Raw genomic sequence first — 19711 nt, forward strand, 5'->3', positions numbered from 1 at the left:
TGAAACTAATACTAAAGGTTTGTTGCCAGTACCGCCGAACTGGCTCCTGTACGGGTGGCACGTAAAATACGCAATTTTGAGCATGGCCGTTGCCAGTACCGCCTGACTGGCCTTCGTGCTGGTGGCACGTAAAAGCACCCACTACACTCTCGGAGTGGTTGGCATTAGGAAGGGCTTCCAGCTGTAAAAACTCTGCCAAATCAGATTGGAGCCTGGTGTAGCCATCTGGTTTCACCAGTCCTCAGTCAAATCGTCCAACCCATGCTAGCATGGAAAGCGGACGTTAAATGACGATTAAAAGTATCAGTAGGTGGTAAACTGGCAGAATTGTTCCGTATTGGATAAATTGCTTAGCAGCATTTCTTCTGACTTTACATTCTGAGTTCATATACAGCTGGGTCAGCTGTCTTTCGTCCTTTCAGGGTCAATAAAATAAGTACCAGTTAAGCACTGGGGTCAATGTAATTGACTTATTCACTCCCTGGAGTTACTGGCCTTGTGCCAAAATTTGAAACTGATATTAAAGGTATTAACAAAATTTATATTAACCCCATTTACAAAACCAGTTGAAAAGTTACTTGGTGCCCAACCTATATTGAAATGTATGTATGTATTGATATTCATATATATGTCCTGTGTAAACATGTATGCATGTCTATATAAGTACTCTTTTCTGTATGAGTGTTTGTATTTATGTATGTATGCTTATATTTATATACACATTTAAACATATGCACATATATGTATATTTTACTGTATATCTCTTTTACTCTTTTACTTGTTTCAGTCATTTGACTGTGGCCATGCTAGAGCACCGCCTTTAGTCGAGCAAATCGACCCCAGGACTTATTCTTTGTAAGCCCAGTACTTATTCTATCGGTCTCTTTTGCCGAACCGCTAAGTTACGGGGACGTAAACACACCAGCATCAGTTGTCAAGCGATGTTGCGGGGACAAACACAGACACACAAACATACACACACACACACACACACATACATATACATACATATATACGACAGGCTTCTTTCAGTTTCCGTCTACCAAATCCACTCACAAGGCTTTGGTCGGCCCGAGGCTATAGTAGAAGACACTTGCCCAAGGTGCCACTCAGTGGGACTGAACCCGGAACCATATGTAATATTTGTATGTTGAAGTTTAATTACTGTAATTAACAACATAAAAGATGCATAAGCTTATTCTTTGCACTACAGTTTCAACAACACATATACAAGTTAAAAATTTCTTAATGCATTGAAGCATGTAATATATGCACAATTTCACAAAAACGACCTGGTGTAATATTTTGGAGACATTTTATTTTTGAAAAAAATGTGTCATATGTCATCAAATATGGTATATGTGTGTGTGTGTTTATTTATATATGTAGGGAAATGTATGTATACTAACTTCTGAGATTGTGTACAAAATTTGAAACAAAACACTTATATATGTATATGTCCATCCACTATCAATGAAAAATTTATACAAATACCAAAGAGTAACATCCTCCTTTATCTACAGGGTGTCCACAAAGTCTGGGTACATGGGGATTAACACATACTTTAAGAAATTATTATTTCTTATATTTAATTGTTTATGTTATGATTTTATTTACTCCATGTAACCACATGGGGATTAACACATACTTTAAGAAATTATTATTTTTTATATTTAATTGTTTATGTTATGATTTTATTTACTCCATGTACCCAGACCTTGTGGACACCCTGTAGAAAACTAGTATTTTAGTATTCAGATTACTCTGTCATATGTAATATTTATTTATTCACATTGTTTTATGGATTAATCTTGTATCATCTTGCAGCTTCGAAATTTCAATGATGTGATTGTATAATTTTAGAATGACATTGTAGGATAGGTGTGAGAGGTCTAACTGGCTGGTTCAAATATAAAACCAATTGAATATTTGGGCTGGATGTGGCCAGTTTAAATGCTAAAGAGTTAAACATTAACTTTTTTACTTAGTTGGAGATATGTTTGAATGCTAACTTTCAACCACTAAATTTGGCTTGTAATCAATCTGTGCTGCTATAGAAATCTAATCTCTGGTTACCTGTGTTTATATTCATGAATGAATAAATGCAAACAATGACAAAAAATCAACCAGGGTAACGACTAATTGCTTACATTGAATAGATCTAACTTAAACCACTTAACCTGAATTAAACAACACTAATGTCATCTATTCTACCAGAACAATAGCTTTACCCTGTTTTTCCTTTCCAGCATTATCTCTTAACCCTTTAACATTCAGATTACTCTGTCAAATTTAATGCTTATTTATTCAGATTGTTTTGAAATAATCATGCATTATCTCCTAGCTTCAAGATTTCAATGATGTGGTGGTTTATTATCAGAATAACATAGTAGGGTATGTGTGAAAGGCTAAATCTAGCCTGTCTAAGCATAAAACAAGGTAGAATATTTGGGTCAAATATTTCTGGTTTAAATGCTAAACAGTTGAATGTTTCCTCCTCTTTAGTCTGTTACTTTTTTCTCCAGAAGCTAATTTTTTTCACCTTTTCAATTAAATGATCCATAAATATATTTCTTTGTAGGCTACAAAAATCAATTATTATACCACACCTACTTTGCAACCATATTGTCCTACCCACCAGATGAAAGAAACTTGTACACATAAGGTTTGGAAAACCAAAAGCACTTCCATCTATCTATCATTTATCTTCATCACTCATCATTTTTTCTATTCACTGTATAATGTTACTGGTGAAAGTAAGGCATCAATGGCCCTCTCTTGTCTGTCATTTGTCATGATCTTTTCTTTATTTCTATAGGAGATATGAATATATATAAATCTTGGTCTACAGTAATTCCACTCTTGGAATGATTAACATTCAAATGCCTGAGTTTCCTCTCTTATTAGATTTTACATTAACTCTTTACCATTTTATTCGGCCGTATCTAGATTATGTTCAAATTAGCACACCTATGCTATAATGTTATTCTAAAAATAAGCAATCACATCATCAAAATCTCAAAGCTACATGATAATGCATGATTAATTTGAACCAATGTGAATAAATAGGCATTACATTTGTTAGAGAAATCTGAATGCTAAAGGGTTAAATTTCTTTTTCAATACTGCAATCACATCCTTCTCAAATACTTCATTTCTACAGAACACAAAATCATCAATATGCATTGTCAGAATATCCATCAGTTTTCTACTAGCAATAATGCCAGAGAAATAAATCATTGCAATAAGCATTTTCTATTCTTCCTGGTTCAGTCTATACTTCAGTAACTTTCTTATACCATGACCAAACTGCATCATTCAACCTACAGGTGCATCACTTCAGTTTCTACATCTATGACTTTAAACACACATCAGAAATTAACTGAAGGAACAACTCTCTCTTTAGCATTATCACTTTGCAAAAATTCTGAGGTGAAATCAAGAGTCTGCACTTGCCTATTCATAACATGCAGTTAACATTATTAATTGCATGGCTTCACAGTTGCATGTTGGAGAGTCTGCTTTTAGATCACTTGACTCTTCCTCACAACCATGTGCAACAAGACGGGACTTCATCAGCCCCTTATTATTATCTTTGTGTTTCTCAGCAATTACCCACTGTGTTAATGTAGTTTTCTTACACATTCATGTATATCATATACATCATGATTCCTCATATCTCATTCCTTATGCTTAGCACCAGCACCTTTTCTCATGCTTGTCTACTTGAACAGTTTTCTGAGTTACCACTCCTCATTGACGCACATGTTTCAGTTAACACATAAATGATCTTTCTCTTTTCCTGGTATTATATTCAGCCAGTTACTATTTCACTTTTGCCTTTGGCTGTGTTGCCATAGTTTTTTTCTCCTTTCTATTTCTTACACACATTCATTTTATATTTCTACCTGGTTATTCAGTCTTATCTTTTAAATCAACTTTGTTCTGATTCAGAACCATCTAACGAGAAAAGATATATTTTTCACATTCTTCCTCTTTCACTGCAGTTGTATTTTTCATGCTTCTTTTAGGTTCTTCCATCACAACTTCCTTGCCAGAATTTTTTTTGTTCTTGTAACCATCATTTGACATAGACGCATTCTGTAAAATGCTCCTCCATAATTAATTAATCGAATCTTCTTTGACCAATACCTTTATAGGTTTTATAATAAATTTGGTTACCAGTAACAAAATCTTCATCAACATAACTCCTTGCTTTAGACATCAGTGCTCTCCTCATTTTTCTCACTAGCCTCAACTTCCATGAAATTCTTTCTTTCAGTATGAAAGTCACTGATTGTTGTGAATTCCAGAGCAGGTAACCAGTCTCTCAGAACTATGAGTGTGTTCATTTGGACTATGTCCTAAGTAATTCAGGAGTGCATTTTTGCATTAATTGCCCATGCCAAGACTATCTCTGACTCATACTTCACATTTTCTAATGTTTTCTGTAGTGCTTCTGTTTCTAACCATGACAACTAGTATCGTGATTAAACTAAATTTCATACAGAGTTTCATGGAAGACAGACTAGTGAGGAGATTAAGAAGAACACTGAGGTTTAAAGTGAGAAGTTATGCTGATGAAAACCATGCTACTGGTGACCAAATATGCTATTGAAACCAAAACTTCAAAAGATGGTAAAATCCTGCCAGAGTGTTGAATAGTGAAGGTTGTATCAGTTAGACATGGAGATGCATTTTACTGAAGGTGCCTGTGTTAAATGATGGTGTGCAAAATCAAAAAGGACTCTGACAAGGAAATTATGATTAGGGAACTTAAAAGAAATGTGAAAAATACATATATAGTAAAGGAAAAGTGTGAGGATCTATTTACTGAGAAAAGTAGAGTCTTGAATCAGAAAAATGTTGATTTAAAAGATAGGACTAAAAGAAGCAGGCTGGAATAAAAGAGTGAAATATAAAATTAATAGATGCAATGAATAGAAAGGGGGGGGGGACTATGACACATAACCAAAAGCAAAAACAAAATACTGTCAATGGTTGAATATGATGTCAGGAAAAGAGAATGAAGATCCTTTTTGTGTTAAATTCACCTTCATTTTTGCTTTAAAATTGACTGGGAGTTTCAAAATAAGATGACAACATCAAAGGTACATTCCTAATGATTTATTCAATTTTCTTAGTTTTCAATAATCTGACAGCAGAGTATCTAGTAGTGGCACCACTAAAATTCAGAATCCAGGACTTCTTGTAAATGTGTTCCTTCAGATCAGTGCACACTGTGTCACTCAACTTATTTGTAAGAAGCAATCCCTCTATGGGTCTCCATGAACATCTTATAAACATACAATGAATTTAACAAGAGATGCTGATTTCTATAGTTCATCATCCTTTAATCTTCTACTCTTTCAATCTAAAGACTCTAGTTTTTCCTTTGAAGCATGAGCAAAATGCAGTGGAATTTTTCAGGCTTCTTCTTTTCTGCACTGGCACATTTATATAGAATTTTCACTTGTAACATAATGTTTGGAATACTGCATGTTAGTTAATAACAGCATGTTAGTTAAAGAAATACTATAGTGACTTGACAATGTGATTTTTAGTTTAACAGATTTACCCAAAATTCTACTGTAGTCATTTTTTAACTCCATTCTGCCAGTTTTCATAGATTTGAGGTTTAAAAGAAGTGAATTGGCTTCTATAATGTATAAACTGGCGTTTCCTATAATGAGATAAAACTTTCCCACTTTAATGCCATTCCAGTACTAAAGCAGAAACTTTTGTCAGAAGCTTATCTCTGTTACTCAGTGTATCTAGAAATACTTATAACCAGTGTTTTTTTTTTTTGGCAATTATATGAACAGAGACAGAGTCTAATATTCTCATATCAAGCACTTCTTTCACAAAGGTAGACCTCTATCTCTCAGTCCAAATGACAGTTGACAGCTGTATAGAAGATAGGGGTATTAAGAATATGAAGGTAGGGAAAACAACTGGTCCACTAAGGATAATTGCTGAGATGCTTAAAACACCTGTGAAGTTTGATACTGGTTAGTCTCTCAAGAAGTAAATCAGGTAAAATAGGTAGGGTTCAATCTCAGTGATTGATGCTACAGTATCATTGTAAACTGCTACAAGGACACAGGTGATGCACTAGAGAGAGGAAACTATAGTGGTATCATATTTTGGGGTTACAGTTACAAATATTTTTTATCAAGAGTTATTGCGAAAATGATTAGGAACAAAATTAACCTGGATAGGATACAGTTTGGCTGTGTTCCAGAAAGAGATACCACTAATACCATGTTCCAAGTAAGACATCTGCAAGCTAAGGGAACAGATCTTGGAGTAAGCCCCTACACCCAGCATTTGTTGATTTGGACAAAGCCTTTGATGAAATCCTTTATTCTGTGATCTGGTGGGCACTGAGGAAACTAGGAGTAGATGAATGACTTGTGAAGGATATACATGTCGTATACAGAGATGCTGTTAGCAATGTGTTCAGTAATAAATGTGGTGTGCAGGTAGTGGTCTACTAGGATTCAGTTCTCAGTTCCTCCTGTTAATTTATAATCCTTCAAGCTGTAACAAAGAATTTAAGATTGGCTGTCCTTGGAAACTTCTGAATGCTGCCAACAACATAGCTCTTACAACAGAATCTGTAGAAGGATTCAAGCAGGAATTCCAGACATGGAAGCAGAATTTGGCAATGAAAGGCCTTTAAGTAAACTTATTGAAAAACAAAAATTTCAGTAAGTTGGAAGGCCAATTGTAGTATCAGTGAAAAGGCTATGCTCCATTTGCAGAAAAAGAGTTTGTAGAGAATCCTTAAGTTGTGTCTAGTGTAATCAATGGACACAAAAGTTGTGGTGGAATTAAAAGCCAGTTAACAGAGAAGATAAATTTCATATGTAGTAGGTTCACTGGGGCAATAAGTACTAAGAGCACTCAAGAGATAGATTCTGCTAAGAGATCAGGTAACTCCCTACAAGCAGTTGATAGCTTTTGTTACTTTGGTGTTTTTCTTAGTAGTGGTTGGGCAGGTTTTCTGAAAGTGTGATAGAATATGAATTGGTTGTAGAAAATTAAAGGAGTCATTACCACTGCTTGAAAGAAAGGGCTTCTCTTTTAGAGAGAAGGGCAGATAGCATGATGCTTGTGTGTGAAGTGCTTTGTTGCATGGCAACAACACACTTTGTACTCAATTTTGTGCAACTTTCACTTTGTTCTGTTGCTTAAGAGCCCATAAATTTCTTCTTAAGACAACAGAATTGTGTTTAGTTCTTTCAGCTTGTTGCAAGATTAAAAGGAAAAAAAAACCTTTCCATAAATTTAATATTAGTTATCAATACATATTATTATGTAAAACATAAGAATATATATCTTGGATTATTCAGATGCATATTTTCATTCATTGGCTCTGTTGGAATATAACTTCCCAAACTGTTCTTACACCACATGGATATAATTTCATATGGTCTTTCCTTAATTTAAACTTTTAGTATTAACTTGGTGCCTACGTGACAGAACGCATGTTTTGTCATCTTATTCCTTTACCCATTTTGAATGCTAAGCATTCAATACAACTAAAAACTTTGTCAAGTAAGCCATTTTAAATAAATATTATTTTAGCCTTTTAGCCCTTTTTTCTTTTCTATATGCTTTGTGGTTCCTTGTTTTATTTGCATTCGTAAACATGATTTACTATTAGGATAATTTAGCTGTTGTTATTTAGCCTGTGTCAACTTGGAGCAGACCTAATCAAATTTATAACAACAATCATCCTGTAGTTTTAAAGGTTTCTAGGAATGCATTATGTAATGTGTTCTTTTTCAAGACAGTAAATATTGTTTGAAGGAAACTTTGCTGCTATTCTAACAGGTGAACAACTATATATATAGATGCTTAATTTATTAAGTTTTAAAAGTAGGCTATATTAGTGATCTTTGTAGCAGCTAGACACTTTCAAAGTTTAGGATGATAAATCTTACGCTTAGTTTCATTGTATTCCACTCTATAGGAGTTTATTTCTCTTAGCAATAAAATCCCTTTGTGAGGGTGTGATGTTCATGTCTTTCCTAATGGTATTACTGAAGGAAAATAGCTTCAGCCCAAAATAAAAGTATACTATCAAATTGCTGGAAGTTTCTTTTCAGCTTGTGGTACTTACTGTTTATCATTGTCTGTATTGAAGTTTTCATTCTACATAATTCCATATCATCTTTAGAAACATTTTTAGATTATTATAAACCTTTTCTTTTTGAATAAATCTATAAATATTAATTAGAGAAAGGACTCAATATACAATACAGTGCCAAATATCTATTCTACAAAAGTTGACTGATTTTGAAGGGCTCAATACATTATGCAGAATCAAGTATATAAGAAAGGTGACTGTGACTTCGAAGGACTAAATATATGATGTAGAATCACATATATAAGAATTGACTGTGACTTCGAAGGACTCAGTACATGATGTTGTGTCAAATATTTTATGGAAAATTGACTGTAACTTTGAAGTTTCATCGAGGAAAGCTTATCAAACAATTCACATGAATAGGATGTAGCATTTATATAGATGTTCTTAGTTTTAGGCATGATAGAAAGGTAGCAGCAGCAGTGGTAGTAGTAGTCACTGTAGTAGTGTAATTGAGGAATCTGAACTGAAGTCAAAGACGTTAGCACATGTGGAGATATGAAATTGATCAAAACTACTGTTGGAAACTGAAGAGAATATAAAAGTTAAAAATAGAGAAGTGAGATTGTAAAGAATGTATATTTTTAGAATAAAAGACTAATAAAAAAACGAATGGAAGACAAATAAAGGAATAAATGGGAGGAGAAGAGGAAAAGGCTGGAGGAGAAATATTATCAAATATGAAATCAGTACGAGGGGGAATTTTTAGTGTGAATGAATAGGTCGAGTGGATTATATTGTATTTATTTATTACCGTATTTTAACATGTATAAGGAACCTCCTAATTTTTGGGACTTAAAATTTGGGAAAAAGGTTTTGTAAGGGATTATAATACAATCCATGTACAAGAAACTCCCATATTTTTTTAACCTAAGTTTTGACGAAAAAAGAGTTCCTTATACATGTTAAAAGGTATGGGACTAGTGTAGATTTCTAGATCTATTATAGTAATATTTTAGTAGAAAGGTGCATAGTAGGGCCAACTGAATTAGAGTTTTTTCTACTATATGCACAAGATCTGAAAGTTTATGGGAGAAGGGGCTAGTTGTTTACATCAACCCCTAGTGCTCAACTGGTACATGTTTTATTGAGTAAGAAAGGATGAAAGGCAAAGTTAACCTCAGCAGAATTTGAACTCAGCATGTTGCTGGAAGAAATACTGCTAGACATTTTTTTTCCAGTGTGTTAATGAATCTACCGTGGAGGCGCAATGGCCCAGTGGTTAAGGCAGCGGACTCGCAGTCATAGGATCGCGGTTTCGATTCCCAGACCGGGCGTGTGAGTGTTTATTGAGTGAAAACACCTAAAGCTCCACGAGGCTCCGGCAGGGGATGGTGGCGAACCCTGCTGTACTCTTTCACCACAACTTTCTCTCACTCTTACTTCCTGTTTCTGTTGTGCCTATAATTCAAAGGGTCAGCCTTGTCGCACTCTGTGTCACGCTGAATATCCCCAAGAACTACGTTAAGGGTACATGTGTCTGTGGAGTGCTCAGCCTCTTGCACGTTAATTTCATGAGCAGGCTGTTCCGTTGATCAGATCAACTGGAACCCTCGACGTCGTAAGCAACGGAGTGCCAACAACAAAATGAATCTAGCAGTTCACTACTTTTTAACTGGTCATAATGAAGGCTTCTACTGAATTTTATAAATTTTAATTTGATAGGATGAAAATTAAATTTTTATAGCAAGTATGGCTGTGTGGTTAACAAGTTTGCATCCCATCCACATGATTTCAGGTTCAATTTCATTGTGTGGCACCTTGGGCAATTGTCTTCTACTATAGCCCTAAGCATTGTCAGTGAATTTGGTTGATGGAAACTGAAAGAAGCCTATCATGTGTGTGTGTGTGTTTGTGTCCCTTTGTCAGGATAGCTGTAACCAATATATATATATAATATATATATAAAATTAATCAAAAGACATACTAAGTATGTCCACCTGCTGGAAATAAGTCAAAAGTCTTATTTAAATCACCAAAATAAGAGTTTTGACTGTTATTTCTAGCAGGTAGACATACCTAGCATGTCTTTGATTATAATCCTTCAGCTATTTAATGCTCTTTTTTGGGCCTGCAATTGCCTATATTATTGATTCTATTATTATCATTTTTAAATTGTTACACTAAGAATAATAGTCAATGACATCTTTGCAAATATTTTCTCAACAATTATTTGCTCCATATATAGATATGTGCACATATGCAGACAGCCATGCCTATTAAGAGGTTTGCTTCCTAATCACATGGTTTCAGGTTCAGTCCCACTGAGTAATATCTTGGGCAAGTGTCTTCTGCTATAGCCCCAACCTATCACTAACTCTTGCTCATATTTGAGGTAAAGGATTTTGGGATAATATAATTGACTACTGCCTATTACTTTTGACTGATTACACATAAAATACACAAGTGAACTGTCTGGAGATATAGGACAAATATTGTATACTCTATATAAAAATAGTTTTTTGAGTTGCTTGTGATGATTTAAAGAAGAGAAAAATGAGATTCCACATGCTTTCTTTCCTTTATATGAACTATGGGTATACTGATAGTTAAACTGATTATAAAGAAATAAAAATGTGCCAACTACTATGTACAGTGATGGTTGTGGTGTGATATCTATGAATTATAATTAATATGACTGATTCTAGAATTTAAAAAAAGGCTAAATATAGAACGTTTCTACAACACCTGAAATGATATAGTTAAACCAAAATAGTACTTCTTGGAAGTTCTCTTAAAGTGTCATGAGGTAATGAATTTCAGTTATGGAAATGAGTGTAATAAATACATGAATCACTTCTATTCTGTGTAACATGATAGATTGAGCTTGATGACTGTCGATGACAACAACAACGATCATCATCATCATCATATGTTTGTTTTCTATGCTGGCATGTGTTGGACAGTTTGACAGGATCTGGTGCACTGCAGGGCTGCATTGTGTTCCAGTGTCAGCTTTGGAATGGTTTCTATGGCTGGATTCCTTCCCTAATGTCAATCACATCACTGTGTACACTGGGTGCATTTTTCATGCTACTGGCATATCTGAGATTGCCAGCTAACAAACAGAACAAAAATAAAATAGTCATTTCACAAACTGCCACAAGCCTTGAGTCAGTGTTTCAATTTAGTTTCTGTTAAATTTAAACAAATAAGATGGCGAGAATCCCTTTCGCTTTAGAACTGTTTAACTAAACAACTCCATTTGATATCCTTTGTTTCCTGTTCTGGTCCATTTTGCTTCCTCTATATCCTGTTGCTTGAAAATTTTGCACTGTCCACTTTTCTATGCTTGCATGGTTCATATTTGTTGGGGCTAATTTTCTGCAGCTGGATGATCTTCCTGTCACCATCCCTCATCTGTTTCCAAGCAAGTAATATATCTGCATAACCAGGCATTTTTTTCTTGGAAGACTGGAAATAAATAACACACCTTATGATGGTGATACTTGTTTACAACCATCACATGATGCCAAGAAAAGGGTACATACATATATGTGTGTGTGTTATAAGCTTCTTTTAGTTTCCATCTGACAAATTCACTCACAAGGCTTTGGTCAACCTGGGGTTTTAGTAGAAAACACTTGCCCAAGCTACCATGCAGTAGGACTGAACTTGAGCCTACATGGCTGAAAAGTAAGCCTCTTAACCATATAGCTATGCCTGTACCTACATCTATGTATTTCTTAATTGATATGTTCTGTAGTGCTTTCTGTGATTTTCATTGAGAGTTTTCTCTTAAATCAGCACAAATTAAAAAATTCTTATTAGAGGCTGTGCAGAATGCCTATAATTCTTTTGATTTTACATAGTAACTGATGACAGACCATAATAGGGATACAAATAGTCTTTTATTGGTTTAGTTATTGGAGGAAGAGCAGGTTCTTCAAAACTGGTAGAAAGAAGGAAGATCCTTAGACTAGGAACTTGTTCTGAATGTTGCAACAGTGCATTACACCACTAAAAGCCTTCATGAGCCAGGTGGTGGTGTTAAACCATACAGATGAAATTAAGATATTACAATTACTGATTTTATCAACTCTACTCATTGAAATATTTATTTAATTATTATATTTATAAGTAATGTTTTATGAATTGAAAAATCATTAAAGATAAAATCTGACAATTATATTCATGAATTGAAAACTTATTGTAACTATTTATTCTGACACTCTACAAAGAGAAGGACTAAGTCAAAGTGAGATGTGAACCTTTTAAGAGGTATTAAGAATGTGCTTCTTTCCTTTGAGTAAAATCCATTTCCCCATCCATTTGAAATGTTTTGCACAGATGTCTGTTTTATGTTTATTTTTAAGCTCCAGATTATATCTTGAGACTGTCATCTTGAAATTCCTGAATGATGTTGTCTATGTCACACATGTTGCAATCTTTTGATTTGTCTTTTCTTCAGTTGAAGATTTAGTAGGGGATTCTTTATAGTAGCTCTAATAGCCTGCTGTGAATCACATCTGTGAACACAAGCACAATGATTTTTGACTCATTTCCTCAATCTAATGATATATATTTTTTCCACTTCTATTGTACACTTAGTTATTTCTTGTACTTAAAGGGGTTTGGTAATAATAGCAATGGAATCTGAGATTGCATAGACATACACTGTGAACCCATTTCTCATTGTCGTAGTTTTGTTTTTAAAGACAATTTCTGTTTTAATAGAGACATATAGGTCTACCAGTTAATAGCACAACCTTAATTATCCTTGCTATATTCCCACTGTGAGAATGATAAAAATAATTCTCACTTCAAGGACATCTCAATCGCAAACTCATTTCCACTTACTAAGTATGATATATTTTTGGCTCATTTTTGTGAGAGTTCAACTGTATAAACTTAGAAAATAATAGATATAACTAAAAGTAATCAAATTGTTGTTGGGTAATACAAGTCAGCTCTGATTGAATAGACTTATGATATACAAGTAGATGGACGTTTGACTAGTTGTGACCCAAAAATCTGTTTATTCCAGATAGCTAAGAGGTGTTATCTACATCTACATGTATATGTGATTATGTTTCTCATGCATAAAATGCTCCATCATAATTGATAATGGACTGACTAGCTTACAAGCTTTGAATTGTCATCTGCTTCAGTGCAAGTATTGTATAAAGCTACTGTTTACACTTAATGGTTGGTGTGCCATTTTAAGAGAAAATAAACAAAATAGTACTTGTTGAATTGTATGTGAGTATCTCAGACTAACTTATTTGTAAAATTAAGTAGCATTGATATCTTGACAATACAGCTTTGTTTTTCCTTTTCCTTCAAGTCATCAGTATATCAATAGTTTTACTGTTTTGGTGTGGTCTATAAAGAAATGCTTCCACAGATTATATCCTAAAAGAACTCTTTGCCTATCTCACACCATAATTTAATTCTTTAATGGAACCCAGTTTACCTATACTAATTTGGATGCATCCACATTGTTTTATAGAATCCTTTTTTAATAAGCTAAACAAGGCATTTCTACTCTCACTTTTGTTTCCCAAAATAGTATTTAAAACTCCCGAAGAGAAAATCATGGTTTATAAGGTTTCCCCACTTAGTGAACTATGTATTAATTAATGTGATGAGCAAAAAAACTTTGATTAATTGAGACTATACCGGCATTGAGAAAAAGTAAAGACTTGAACAATATTTCAGCTCTTCAAATTCATATCGGTCTATTGATAACTTATATTGACACATATTTTTTTCTGTACTATTGGCTGGAAATTTTATTGATATCCACCATTGTGGCTAGAGAGAGAAAGAGATGATTAGTGTAGAAATAGCCTGACAGTCTCTTAAAACCCTGTAACTTAGAGGGAGTTCATAAAAATATAAAAGTGTTTTCTAGCACTCCACCACACCTTCAACACCATTGCTTTGCACTCATGGTATTTCTAGAGAATTTGCTGCAGCTAGAATGAGTTTATGGATAATACCTGCTAAATCAGATAAGTCTCAAAGTTATTAAAGACCCTTGGCTCAAAGTCAACCAGGAGCTATTTCAAGTCTTTCATAGTCATATCTAATTCCCCTTTCATGTCTTCATCACTTGTTCCTTCTTCTAATATCCTTTATATAATTAATGTTTGTCTCTTGTTTGTTTTCTTCATTATTACATATCACTGAGTGTCTAGTGACACTTTTTGATCCAAAATGACAACACTACAGAAAAGTACACACTGCATTATTGTCATCAAATAACTGTTACTTTTGGTAGAATGGTAGAATGTTCTAGATATATATGTTTAACTGTCTTAATATAGCAAAAATCTCTCTTATTAAATTCCTCTGTTATCTCTATTCTAGAGGATCACATATTTCAAGTTCTATATTGTGTGACAACATGGCCTGTATTAAAGGTAGATTACTGTGGGTAGAATTTCCACTTGTGCCATAGGTTTGCTAAGCATATCTAACAAAGCATCTAGCAATATAACAACAAAATAACATAGACTTTGTTCAACAGTGTATTCATTTAACTTTCACTTCTGTTGTCATAATTCTCAGTTCACATATTACTGAATAAGTAGGGAACTATCCAACCAGTCAACAGTTTTGAAATTTGTATTTTGTCACAGGCATTGCATTATATCTGTGAGGTAAGACTCTTGTTTCTGAATAGCTGAGGCCATTTAGCCCCAAGTTTGTGCTGCAACAGGGAGTGGGGTGGAGGGGGGTGGCATGGGGAAGTACATTGTTATCCACAGCAATTTCTCAATACTACATTAAGTTGCTACTCTACCATTGCTTAAATGTTTTGGACCATATACAATATTGATGGTTATAACCAATTGATCAAAGTTTGGCCTATCCAACACATTATCTGTAGCAATAACAGGTGTTGAATTTCCACCAATTAAAGAACACCATTGGCTCACATGCATATGTTGTTGAGGTCACTATTTTTTAGCAAATAAAATGGCTACCTTTTGTATATCTGCATGGTTCTTCCAGTCATTTTCATCCAAACTAATAGTCTGGATTTCTCAATTTCTTTAGAGATTGTTGTGGATCCACCTAAATCTTTGGTGATTAGCTTGTTGAAAAGAAAACAAAAAGACTTGTCTCTCATATACTTTTACTCTTTCTCACATACCTATAATATCAGAGATTTGTTCTCACTCACGTGACTTTGAAAATCAATTATAGATTAAAAAAAAAAAAACATGTTTCACAAATGTATTTGTTAACAGTTCTCAACGTTCACAAATATGAAGACACATTCATAAACATTTTTGTATGAATACTAATTTTTGTTTACATGTCATTTTATTCACTTTTTCAGAATGGCTTACTAAGACTGATTTATATTATTTATATAATATTGTTGATTATTGACACACAGTCTTCATCTTATTGTATTTATCTTTCAACATCAAACTATTTTATCATCATAAACTTATCATAATCATTAAAAGTTCTTCCCTGGGGAAAAGTTACTCTGATAGACAGGCATAATAGCCCAGTGAAAATTTGGCATCTACTGAATGTCACTGATTTCTGAGATAAGCACCTTCTAACTCATTTAATTGCAGAGGTTCAGTATGTCCACTTTACAAGTATCAACCAGGTTTATGATATTGATTTTTAACATAGGCCTAAGACCCCTAATTTTAAGGATTGGTATATTGATTAAATCAGTCCTGATACATTATTAGTACTTTATTTTATTGATCCTGGAAGGTTGAAAGGCAAAGTTGACCTTGGTGAGAGTTGAACTCGGAACATAACAGGCTACTACTAAAAGTGTAAGGCAGTTTGATGCTTCAGAAATTCTGCCAATAGGATATGTACTAGCGTTTGTGTCCAGACACTATCTCTAATCTCTATATCGAAAGTCAGACTGCTGAACACACATTTACTACTGCACATGTTGAGTTTTATCATCCAGATGTCATCATTGCCACCATCTCCACTCCCACATCCTTCAGTATGATACTTAATGGTATATCTTTTCTGTTATTTCTTCCACATTTGACAACTCAGTGATTTAAAGAATTTCCCCAGTTTTCATCATTGTTAGACAATCCTAACTATGGAGTCTCTTTCCTGTGTCATTTTTGTTTTATGATGTATTAAATTTCTTGTAAAAATAAAATATAGCAAAGAAATTAACAGCAGTGCTATGGTGATGAAAATAGTGATGATGTAGTAGTGGTAGTGGTGGTGGCAGTGTGAAGAAGATGATGGTATTGGTAGTGGTTGGTATTTGTGCTGGTAGTTGTAGTGACAGGAAGTGGTGGCTATGATGTTAGATGCTGGTACTTACAGTGATGATGATTTTCATCATTAATTTCCAAGATTACTTTTGAGAAGCATAACTTCCTGCCAAATTCCTATACACACTTGACTAAGTAGATTATATTTTATATCTCAATCAATGTTCACACATGCATACACACATACCACACACAAATGGATTCTCTCTCTCAACACACAGCACACAGGCACACATTTGTATATATATATATATATTTATATATAAGCCCTGCATCAGCACGTATGCAATTAGCCATAGACATACAGCAATACACATACAAACATATATCCTTACATAAATATAAACATTTATCCATCTATGTAATTCTGCATCTATATACATTCAACTGTACCCATATAATGTATGCGTAATATATATGTGTGCACACACACACACACACACTAACCTATTTGGGTCTTTTACATCACCATGTGAGTGGTCATAACTAATTATGCATGGAATCTCTCTTCCTGTCACTCTTGGTTTCTCTCCTCACTTTCTCTCTGCCTTTGTGTCTCACTCACAAAATCCTAAAATCCAACCCCATTACAAAATGTTATGCCTCAATATCTGATGATTTCTCAGAGCAGTATTATATGTATTTATATATGTGTGTGTGTGTGTATGTGCATATATACATACACACATATATATATATATATATATATATATATATATATATATATATATATATCATATATATATATGTATGTATGTATATGTAGTTATTGCCTAAACTTTTTTCCCAATACTTCAACTTACATTAGTTGTTGAGCTTTTACAGAGCAGGAAGGTGACCCACATTACTGTACAGCTTACATATAGGGGTTAGTTCTTCTGTTATACATAGACGTACACACACAAATATTCTAGAACTCTCCAAAAGAACAATATCTAGTTGATTGGAACAGACTCACTCAACAACATATTACAACCTCTACCTTACAGATGTGTTTTTTCTTTTCCCTGCCTTTTCTGGCTCATCTACAAAGCCTTATGTTTATTAGAATTATTCAGATACTTACTACCTCTACCCTGGCCCACTTCTTTTTTGTTTTCATCACCTTGAATGTATCTCATACCTCAAACCATATCCTAATAATTATCCTCAGAGTTTTTAGCCATCTGGAATTTATTCCTTGTCTATGTTTCAGCTAAGAGGCACCAAACTACAGAAGTTAAAACTGATTATTAGTGACATAAATCTTACCAGTCTGGGAGGTCCAGCAAAACGCCATACCCACTGCTTCTCTTCTGACTTGTTAGTAAGAAAAAAAAAAAACTCACTTGAACACACACATGTGCATGTGCCCCCCTCTCCACTACAGACAGATATAAACAAAACCACATAGACCTGTATGCAAATTTATATATATGGATACACACGTGTTCGTAAATATAAACACACACACACACACACACACACACACACACACACACACACAAAGAAATATTTGCAAAACCACACATATATATGCAAATTTATACATATGGATGCACACACATATAAATATAAGCAAATACACATACTATACATAGATATATATGAGCACATAAAACATACACAAAATATTCAAATCCTTTAGAAATTTCTGCCACTTTCATCATCACCATTGCTTTTATATCTGATTCTTCATATTAGCCTGGCATGGAGAGGCCTGAAACATCCTATTTTGACAGCTGTTTTTACTTAATATTTATTCATATAATAATCCATGTTGTTTCTGTTACCATAGGTGTTTGTTTGCTCTGTCATTTCTGCTTGAGCAGATCTATGCAATAACTGACTGGGGCAATACAGTAACAATAATCTTGCCCGATCCTTCCACCTGAGATTACTTAGAAGTAATCCCACAGGTCCAGTATCCAAGTCATGTTAAGCTTAAAGGAAATACTAAGGAGGTATATGTTATGTCATGAGATGTAGTAGAGACTAATGCTTTGAACTAGATCCTTTGTCTTTAGTCTTTAACCTCTAATTCATGTATATAAACTCTATAGTTCATATACTTCATGTAGTATATGAATTCTATTTAAAATTTCTTATTTTAAAGTGGAGTTCCTTATTTTAAAGTAGGGTTCCTCGTTTCTGATAATCTGAGACATGTCTGATCATGGGAAAATATTAACTCACTTGGAAGCAGTTGAAGGTTGGCGACAGGAAAAGCATTCAGTCACAGAAAATCCCTCCACCCAAATTCCATCCAGCCCATGTGAGCATAGAAAAATGGACACTAAACAATGATGATGACGATGAATATAATTTATACTATGGTGACTTAAATATTGATTTCTACATTGATTGTAATACAACAAATTTATAAAGGAGTAAAATGGTTGATAACATCAATAAATGCTTGACTCTAATTTTCATTAATTACTAAAAAATGGAAGACTTAGTGGTTTAGAAATAAATAATGAAAAGTGTTTGATCCAGTGTAATAAAATTCCACCCTATCAATAACAGTAAAAATCTTTCATTATAAAGCCTGTCACTTATTTTTGTTTGTTGGTTTTGTCACGCTGTAAGAATGCTTCACACACATACACATATACCTTTATTTGTAGGCAGGTATAATGATAATAGAGACAGAGCAGGAAAGAGCTCACCTTCTTAACTGACCTTATACCCAAACATTAGTGCCTTGTTACCTAATTATTCTTGTATAAATGCACATATGCATATATTATCATACCCCCTCCCCCCACACACATTGCATGCATACACACAGAAGCTTGTACTAAATGAATATGGTGATAAAGTGAACTTGATAGTTTTTGTGCCAGTATCATGTTTTAGTAGTTGGCATTAAATGGAGATTGTCAGTTGCTCACTGTCACAATTTTTAGTAACTAACATACATCTAAGAAGCTTTGCACCATTCTAAAATGCTCATGGTTAACTTACATGTCATTGGAGAAGGTGATTCTTATTGGAAGCCCTCAAACTCTAAGTTGTATGACTCAATCTTGCAGAAACATTTAATCAGTTTTTTCTTTCATCACTTTGCTCAGTAACAGTGGGCAGAGTTACTTTGGTCAGTAGGTACTCTTTTACTTGTTTCAGTCATTTGACTGTGGCCATGCTGGAACACCGCCTTTAGTTGAACAAATTGACCCCAAGACTTATTCTTTGTAAGCCTAGTACTTATTCTGTCAGTCTCTTTTGGCGAACCGCTAAGTTACGGGGACATAAACACACCAACATCGGTTGTCAAGCAATGTTGGGGGGACAAACACAGACACACAAACATATACACACGCATACATACATACATATATAT

General features: G+C 34.1%; 1 protein-coding gene across 1 annotated transcript in view; it reads left to right on the top strand.

Moving 5' to 3' along the window:
• The window catches only part of LOC106883505 (prolyl 3-hydroxylase 1), a 167770-nt gene that overhangs the window by 10942 nt on the left and 137117 nt on the right, over nt 1-19711 (top strand). Inside the window, exon 2 of the mRNA XM_052968028.1 lies at nt 2582-2665. Coding sequence (XP_052823988.1) covers nt 2582-2665 — 84 coding nt within the window. The remainder of the gene's footprint in view (nt 1-2581; nt 2666-19711) is intronic.

The sequence above is a fragment of the Octopus bimaculoides genome, chromosome 5 (genome assembly GCF_001194135.2).
Source record: "Octopus bimaculoides isolate UCB-OBI-ISO-001 chromosome 5, ASM119413v2, whole genome shotgun sequence".
NCBI lineage: Eukaryota > Metazoa > Mollusca > Cephalopoda > Octopoda > Octopodidae > Octopus > Octopus bimaculoides.